The 9,826-nt window shown below is 40.1% G+C and overlaps 1 protein-coding gene across 1 annotated transcript; it reads left to right on the forward strand.

The window, feature by feature from the left end:
• Nucleotides 1-5,912: 5,912 nt before the first annotated feature.
• On the forward strand, nt 5,913-9,517 carry igfbp1a (insulin-like growth factor binding protein 1a). The gene is made up of 4 exons (XM_007540800.2): nt 5,913-6,584; nt 6,736-6,887; nt 7,140-7,268; nt 8,388-9,517. The coding sequence occupies exons 1-4, from the start codon at nt 6,206-6,208 to the stop codon at nt 8,493-8,495; spliced, it is 768 nt and encodes a 255-aa protein (XP_007540862.1). The 5' UTR covers nt 5,913-6,205; the 3' UTR covers nt 8,496-9,517.
• Nucleotides 9,518-9,826: the final 309 nt, after the last annotated feature.

The following is a 9,826-nucleotide window of genomic DNA, read 5'->3' on the forward strand; positions in this document are numbered from 1 at the left end:
CAGACAGAAATTTAAGGAATGAAAACTGCCTGCAGAGCCGAGTTACAGTACTGCTCACGCAACAAGCATGGCTTCACACGGATGCAGATTCTGTTATGAGGTGATGTTCAAAACAACTCTGTTTTCCTCCGATCACCTGTCGCGGCTACCGGCTCTTCACACCCTGAAGACGAGGGGAAGCTTTGAATCATCACACGTGGATCCTGGAGACCTCCATTTGTATTTGACTGTGTGTGTGAGAACCCCCTGAAACAACACCGACTGTTTTTCCCTGCTGCTCACGTCAAAGACAAACATTCCACTCCTGGGACGTTCAATGCCAAGCGCCGTTTGATCTCCTTATCATGTGACACCTGAAAGAGGTGAGAGAGAGAGAGCGGCCCTCTCCTTCAACGCTTTTCCAAAACACAAACCCAGCGGCGGCGGCTTGTGGCGATGAAGCCCGCTGTGTGGACATGTTTTTGAGAAAGTGGGTCTGTCCGTGACCTCGGATGACTCGGCTTTATTTGACCACTCCGCCTCTAGAATCTGACATGTGGCCCTTCAATGTGAATACTTCACATGTTTTAATGCTGCATGTCTCTCCCTCTTTGCATCAACCTGCTAATTAAACACGATCCCATGCTGTGTTTTTCCAGCCATGCCAGGCACTGCCGTACCACAAAGCTGACTTTATGCGGCAGCAGATGACTTTAAAAGTTATTTTTAAGGGATTTAGGTTGGAAGAGCTGCAGGACTGCAGATGATCATCTGACCTCGAGCCACCACTCCACCACATCATCTTTACATCACAGTTCAGCTGGGGACACAAGGTGTGCTTGGATCGGGAAACATGTTGAGGACAACCTTTAACTTCAGATCAAAATTATGAAACCTTTAAACAGGAGAACCAGCTCTAGTAAAGCAAGGTGGAAAAAACAAAGCATGTGACCTTCCACACACATACGGTTGTGTTACTTTGTGGCTTCAAAAGCAAACTTTTTTCTTTTTTTTTTTTACATGACATAGATTTTATAAACAACCATTTTAATCAATAATATATATTTTTTTTAATAGCTGACACATTCATTTTAAAAAACTAAACCTAAAAATTAATAAGAAGCGTATTAATTTGTATGTAGTGTGACTGCTGCAGAAGTACATTCTGCATACATCATTACATTTTCAGGTAAATTCAAATGCTGCACACCATACACGTACAAATCAAGGCTTGCTACTGTTTTTCATTCTTAAAGGGCATGCAAAACAAATATTAATTTGTCTTATCATCATGGATGTAGTTTCCACCTATTTTTTTTCTATGTATAATTAACAACACTGCCAGAGGAAAAATACATCCTATTTTTAAAGATGTTTTTTTTTGCAACTGGCAGATTGCTTGACGTTTTACTCTAACTTTAAAGCAGGTGAGGGTATTGTTACAGGAGTGAAACAAAAAAATTATATATATTTCATTTGAAAAGTAATCTCAATTTATCATAAATTAGCAAATCAGAAACGGTATTTGAGAAAGACTGCTTGTAATAAATGCAGTTTAGTACAACCTTTATTTGAATCAACACAGTTGAACTGATAAGTCATTCTTTCTTTCATCTTATGCAAACTGCCTTTATGCATTTAAAGCATTCTCACATATTTTTGATTCATTGATATGAAACCAAACATGCTATCTCACTCAAAGTCACAAAAGAGTCACTGATAATCAAAGGTCATTTCCTGCTTGTCAAAAAATAAATAAATAAATAAATAAAATAAAATTATATATATATATATATATATATATGCGCCAAGACGTGAAAGGACATAGCTAACAATTATGAGAAAAAATTAAAAATTGTAATAGATGTATTTTTTGTTTGTTTTTTGTCTATAAAGTTGCAAAAGTTCACCTTGTTTTATGTCAGCTAACATGATCATTTACTGTGTTTTATCTTGTTATACTTGCATGGTTTAAAATTACTTTACAGAAACGTTCTCTATCATCTTCTGTGTCTTTTCTTTGCACATTCTCCTCAAATTTAGACTAGCAACAAAAAGTTTAAAATAAATCTGTGCAGCTTTGAATCTGCTCTGGCTTAGTGAGATGTGACAACTCCAAAAAAAAAAAAAAAAGAAAAAAAGAAAAGCTATTCTCCATTTAAACATGTGACGTGTTTTCATGTACAGCTTATACAATTTGTTCTACAGGATGTCCAAGTGTGGTTTGTTTTTGCTCACTCTCAGCCAACAGGAAGTCCTTTAATGCATTGCAACAACGAGAGCAGCCATGTCATCATGCACTGCTTCAGTACATTTTATGAACTTCTTGGTTTTGTTTTTTGTTTTTTTGTTTGTTTTTAAAATGAGTCTTCCACTTTTCTAGAAATGTTGAAGATGTAAGGACATTTCAAAAGAGCCCAAGTTTTCAGCTTTGATCTCTCCAAAAGTGATAATGGATCTCTTGTTGACTTCGGCCATCTTTATTTGGTTGTAAAATAATACAGTTTTGGGATAAAGATCATACCTGAACTCCTCCCACTTCAGCCTCTGTTTAAAAGCATCTCATTCAACAGCTTCATGGGATCCTCACACCTTTTTACTCCCTTTTCACCTCCAAATATTCTTTTCTTTTCTTTTCTTTTTCTTTTTCTTTTTTTTTTTACCTTGCCAAAGGGGGTTCAGACTTGTTCTACTTAGCTGAAAACCTGTCTTGGACTGCAGCCAAATATCGTCAACCTTTCCACCTTTTCCATTTTGTCTTCACTATTTAGGTGTGGCCTGTATTTGCAAATTGAATCTTCCTTTCAAACAGCAACCGTTTCTTGTAATGCAGTACAGAGACTTTGATCAAAGTTTTTCTTGACTTACTAAAGGGCTTTTTTTTTCAGATTTTTTCTAAACTTACTTGGTCAAAGTGTATATTTTTTGTATGCAACAAATTATTATACTTAACATCAAATAAAAAAATGTAAAGAAAATATTTAATCGGTAAGATAAGTTACAGAAACTATAAAGTAACAACTTACAGATAATGTCAGAATTATTTTTCTCTGTGATGAAATAACACAGGATGTGTTGCTTCTAAAAGAAAACAAAAACTAAACACAGATTGATCAGTATCAAACTTTTGTTGATTTGCTGAAATGTAACAGGAAACCTGAATAACAAGTTCAAATTTATTAGTCATCTTCTGCTTTACTTCCAAGACATTACTTTCAATTAGTTTCAAAACCACACATAAACATTCAATTAACTTTACACCACACATGTGTAGTCAATGAGCAATGACCGTCACATAAGCACCATTAGCAGGGCCATCATGTAGCAGCATAAAGACATACAGTAAACCCAAGCATAAATGAAATCCCTCATCCAAGGGCAGCTTTTGAACATGCAACTATTGGATTGTATAAAGGAGATGACCGACTGAAGGAAAATTCATCTCCCGGGTCTTCTCTTGGGTCTTAGGCGCATGTTGCTTGTTTCTGAAAGATATTAATTTGATCAGATAAACATGTTAATCCCTTGTTTTTATTTATTTTTATTTCATTTCCCCCTCTTTATTTTCTAAACACGCACTTCACAAAATACCATTAGCCTGATAAATATCTGTAAAGAGGTTGCTATGCCCCTAAAAAACTGTTGGGGAACTGCTGTAATAGACTACTTTAAAAGATTACGTGGAAATTTGACTGCACAAAATATAGGCATTTTTAAATTATAAATGGTTAAAGTGTTTCTTGTGTGTGTCCAAATTTATTACTATTTTTGTCACTCAGACTTCCAAATAGTGCAGACACTGTTTATAATTAATTTAATAGGCCATTTTTAAAGGGATGTAATTACATAGTTTCCAGGCACATAGTGAACTACTTTAGTTCACTATGTGCCAAATAAGTATGCCAGCTCCAATCCTTAAAAAATGCTGTATATATCTAACATGACATAACAAGTTATTTAACTTCATAATTTGAGCCTTTAAAATAGCCTCTGTCTCTTTAAGAAGCTCCTACTCTTTCACGTTATCACAACAATGCTCCTCCACTACGCCATTTACAACTCTTATTAGGCATGTTGGACTGAGAAATAGTTTGTACGATAAGCTCAGCAGGGGTGCAGCTCCACCAGGTGTTTCCTAACTGCTGCTGCCACTAGTCTGAAGGAGCTTAGAGGGTAAGGCGCAGGAGAGGGGAGCTCTGTGAGGTCGTGGCTCTGCTGGAGACCACAGTTCCAAGGAAGAGGTTTGTGGAAAACGCGAAGCTTTGTGAGAGCTAACATTTGGGCACCCTGAATGGCTGCCGATGGAAATTCAAGAATTTGTCAAACATGCATGAAAAAACATTAAAGAAACTCTTCAGGTATGGTTTTGATGAGGGAATAACATTATGACATGATATAAATCTCTAAAAAGACAGTCATCAATGATACCTGAGTTTTGTGTTTTTCTACAGTAGACAGTAGACATATTCTTGTAGACTTGTATTTTTTACAACTACCTTTAGAAACTTCCTTACTTCACTAAAATATATAATAAAAAATATACAGATAACATTTATGAGTGGTGATTGTTTTGAGTATAATCAATATCTGCTTTATAATTTGCACTATGCATCACGGGGGAACTTAATAAGTACATCCAGGTTAGATCCCACATTTACCTCAGAACTGCCTTTAATATTTAAACCTTTTCGTCATTAAAGCGATGAGTTGACTCGACATTTAGCTTAAAATTCAGCAGTTTTGTCGCATGTCACCTTGATAAAAGAATATGATTCAGTTAAATAAAATTGCACCTTTTCTTCTCAACCACCCATCCCTGGATGTGTCATGGGATGGGTGGTAGAAAATGTTCTTAGCAACACCAGATTATATTCAAGGCTTGTTTAGTCGGAGACTCAGCGAGGTAGGAATCTGGGCATCAGTGAGAGTGACGGTTAACACCAGTAGTCAGATGATGCAACCCCATTAAGCAGTTGCATGTAGAGGAGGATTCCGTTGCATTGCATCAGAAAGTGAGACAGGAGATGGCTGTTAATTGAAATGTGTCATGAGGCCCAGGTGAGGGCGTGAAGCAGCGGAAGGGTTCATGCCATGGAAGGGTGATTGTAAATGGGGGGAACGTTGTCACATTCTGGGCAGGAGTGACAGTGCATAAGCCGTCTTTGCAGCAAGCCGTGAAAACGTGCAGATTTGTCCAGCGTGGGACCTTACAGCCCCCCACCCCCACACACACACCAGAGGAAGCCGATGCGAGGGACGTGTCTGTGGTCATGTCAGACTGCCCCGATTCAGAGCTCCGGTCTATTATTAACCCCAGGAAAAGGGTAATTACAGCGGGACATCTCCTGGAAGAACTCCAAAGCCCGACTTTTGTACGCGCATACCGAAGTCCCGAGTCGCCCCGTCCCTTGGCAAAAACGGCGACCCTTATTCGCGCTGCTATTTCTGAAACTTGGCTTTATTATCCCGCCGCAGTGCTCGGGATGCTTTCTCATGTCAAACTGGAGCGGCCAGTTCGTTCTCAGCGCACCCACGCTCTTTGCGCGCAGCGTGGGCGTGCGTAATTTGCGCTCATTAGGCTATTAGTTTTTCCCAAAGTTGTGTAAGGCGTTATTTTGAGGACAATTAATAAAGAATCGCACGCATGAATAGACAATAATGTCAAAAATAGAGGCTCGTTTGTGTGAGAGCAGAAATCAGGCACTAAAGTAATCACCAGCTCAGCTCCAGAGTGACAACACATTCCCCTTTCAAGTTATGGAAATAAGCTGAAACTGACTTTAATGCCTGTATGTTGTTCTTAAAATACGGCGGTTTGGGGTAGCACCCGCGTGAGAATGGGGGGTGGGGAGCAAGAGGGGGTCCTTGATTGCAACATCAAACACTGGTGTCGTCAGCAATACGTGCCAAGCACCGCCTGTTCCAAAATAAATATTGACGTGATTGTTGTATTCAAATGAGCGGCATGACCGGACACGGACGGGCCAATCAGAGCTCATCGTATCATTACACCTTCTTTTCAGAAATCATTCATAACGCCGATGCGTCAAACACTCACAGAGGACCGGCTATAAATACGGCTGCGCGCAACGCACAGATAGACATCTTCCAAAAATCACACGAAAGGCACAGAGTAGCAATCGTGGGAATTCAGTCCGGCGCCTTTTCATCTGCAAATTTTCTCTGAACTGCTCTTTATTACATATTCCAATTTGATACTCAGAACATGTTGGCTATGCGTGGATTGAGGCACGTAGCTTTGGCAGTGGCTGTGTGCTCGCTGCTCGTTACGGTGACGCTGGGGTCCCCGGTGGTGGGGTCAGAACCGATCCGATGCGCCCCGTGTACCCCGGAACGGCTGAGCCAGTGTCCGGCGGTGGCGCCCGGCTGTGCCGAGGTGCTGCGGGAGCCCGGCTGCGGATGCTGCCTCGCCTGCGCCCTGAAGGCGGGGGAGCTGTGCGGGATCTACACGGCGCCGTGTGGCTCCGGATTGAGATGCACTCCGAGACCCGGCGACCCCCGGCCACTGCATTCCCTCACCCGCGGACAGGCTGTATGCACGGAGAGCGCTGCGCCGGCGCCCACCCCGGAGCCCCAGACTCAAGGTAGGCCTCCCACGTCCACGGTCACACATCCCACAGCCGCACCGCTGGAATCAGACGAGTTTCTCAAATATGTGATTTAAGTCCAGCCAGTCAGACTCTTTCCTCATTCATTCATTCATTCATTCATTCATTTGCTTGTTTCCTCCACCAGACCAGGGAGAGCCAGACGCTGAGGTGGACAACTCAGCCATCACCGGCTCCAGCTACCTCCCCGGTCTCCCCTTTGACCCGCGGGCTGTGACTGAGGCTCAGGAGAGCATGAAAGCCAAACTCATCGCCATTCGCAGGAAACTGGTGGAGCAGGTGAGACAAACGTTGCTGGCGTGAAAATGTAGATTTTTGAGAGGATGAAAGTTTTTTGGAGGTTTTTTAAAGATGACCGGTGACCACCAGGGGGAGCTGGCGCGCTGTTTGAAATTAGAGGGATGCAACGAGACTCATGTTTCCTTAAGTTTTATTTGTAGTTTGATATCGGAACCCCCGTGTTTTTGCTGCTTGCGAAAAAGTGATAATGATGTTTTGATTAATCCTTTCGCCGCTGCTTCTTCTGTTTAGGGTCCTTGCCATCTGGAATTGGTGACTGCTTTGGACAAGATTACCAAATCCCAAGAGAAACAAGGAGAGAAATTCACCAAATTCTACCTCCCCAACTGTGACAAGCGTGGCCTTTACAAACCCAAGCAGGTTGGTGTCTTTTGAGGATGATGAACACAGACTTTAGGCATTGGTGAGGCTAAGATTTGCACAGCATGATTACACAAGTTATAATAAGACTTGTTTTTTTTTTTTTGTTGTTTTTTGTATTTTCAAATCAATTAATACATAAATATGAAACATGATATTTTATTTGTTGCAAGCTTTCTCAGCAAACTTGTGTATGTGAGCTTCAAGCAGATTTTTCTCAGGCTTCTCATAGGAGATCTGCTTTGGTTGACTAAACCAAAGCAGCAGGTCTTACTGGGTCTCAAATTGGCCTTAATAAAATCAGTTTAAATTGTGCAGTACATCTTGGACCCATATGGGATTCCTCTTCACACAGTTATTCTGCATCCAGCCTGTAGAGGTGATTAACACGGAGCCATTATGTAAGCTGTAGACCATCCCATCTGGGGCCCATTACTTATCTAATTTCTTACCTATATGAGACACATATGGAAAGCATGCCGGGATTGGTAATGCAACAAAATCACTCTCATATATTCTTTAAAACTCTTATGTTAATGTTGGCGTGTGTTATTCTGTTTTTGATATGCAAACCCAAACAAAATTATTTAATTCCATATAGTCCACATGTGTTCTGCTCAGCAAGTTTACAAGCTATTAGTTGGGTAATTAGTCAGGCTATCTGCTTAGGTAGCGGCTGCAGTTGGAAGCTGTTCATACATCCCACTCATTGCTTCCCAGCTGCAGCTTTAAAACAGCAACGCTACATTAATAAAAAATGTTGGGTGGTATTCTTTCAGTTTCCACACCATGACTGTTCATGTTTTTTTCAAAAGTGTCTTTTTGGTAGGCAAGGGAAAACTACAGTAGCCTTATCGAGCCAGCTGACTAGCAGTGTGCAGCGATAGGTTGGAGACAGGAAATCTGACACAGCCAGAGAAAACTCTCAGAGCTAACATTTTGTTTACACTCTGTACAGGAATTTAACCATAGTAATAGTACTGAAAGGCATTTGAGTGTTCTTTGAAACCATGTGTAACTTGATTTGCACCAAGTTTCATTTTAAAGCTGATGCCTCGTGATCTGTGAAAATGAAAGCAGTTGAAATAAGAAGGCTTTCTGTTTCTGTTTCCCCGACAGTGTGAATCATCTCTGGACGGACAAAAGGGGCGATGTTGGTGCGTGAACACCTGGAATGGCAAGCTTTTAAGTTCCAGCGACCTGCCTGCAGATGCCGAGTGTCCTTAAAGAGATTGGTCCGATCTCGCAGTGAAAGAGAGAAAAAAAGAAGAAAAAAAAAAGAAACGAAGAAGCAAGCCACTATTTTTCCTTTTTTTTTTTGGGTAGCTGTTATTTATTGACCTTGTCCATGGTGGTGTTTAATTCAGGTACACTGTCATTACGGGGCTATAGGTCCCAACCACCCTGAACCCCAACCCCCCCTTCCTCTACAAACTCCCATCCCAAAGACACAAAGAAAATCTATTTTTGTTTTTTCTGTAAAGGAGATTTTAATGTTAATGCATTTACATTATGCTCTATAGCCTTATTTATTTTATTGCTTTTTATTTGTTATTTGTAATTATTCATGAGTATTTATATCTTTTTTTGCCTTATTGTTATTACTTTATTATTTTTATGAGTGTATAAAGTGTATATATGTATCTTGGCCCCTACAGCTCCACAGCTGAGTTGAGCTCGCTCTACCCTTAAGGAGCTGTCTGGAGGTTTGGTTTGAGAAAAAAACCAAGCAAGAACAAAAGCACTGAGTGACCAAATCTCATTTAGAAGTTTTTCTAAATGATCTTCTTATTCCTTTTCACTTCATGTCTTTTTTTATTATTATTTTTATATTGTTTTTTTTTATTTAATGAAATTTTACATCAGTTTCTGTAAGTTAATGCAAAAGCTCTCAGTTGGGAATCCTCTACACTCTCAGAAATCATTTCCCATGATCCCATGGGTCTGCAGATAGCGTGATGGGTGGCAATTCTCCCGAGCCTCCTCTCAAACGGGTATCTCTACATTAACCTACCTCCAATATTTACGTGTCTGCTGTCATTTTTTTTTTTGTTGATGTTTCTGTCCTCTTTGACCACATGACCACAAAGAGTGAGCCGCTTGACTCGGCTCTGTATACATGCTGCTGTTGGAGAGAGAATTGTATTTTATGTGGATCTATTCCAAAGTGACTAACTCTATGTACACTTTTGTTACTGACATGTAATAAAAGAAAAAAGGTGATATATTTAATAAAAACATTAATCTCAGTTGCACGCCTGTCATCTTTTCCACATTTTAACCACAAGTTTTATTATATTTTATTACATTCCAACAGTGCAGAAATTATGGAACCTGTCAGCAAACTTCCCAATGAATAGGTCTTTGGTTAAAACATAAAATAGAAAGAGGATAGATTTTGGTACTGAATACTGCGGTACCTCACACAAGACAGTACTAGAATCTGACATGATTTGTTTTGCAGTATCACTGAATTATCTTATCAAAAAGATACTTATCAAAAAGATAATAGTGAAACCAGTTAAGAGCCATATCTGATAGACCCACTTATGAAGTTT

This window comes from Poecilia formosa, unplaced genomic scaffold, assembly GCF_000485575.1.
Source record: "Poecilia formosa unplaced genomic scaffold, Poecilia_formosa-5.1.2 Scaffold10, whole genome shotgun sequence".
In the NCBI taxonomy this organism is placed as follows: Eukaryota; Metazoa; Chordata; class Actinopteri; order Cyprinodontiformes; family Poeciliidae; genus Poecilia; species Poecilia formosa.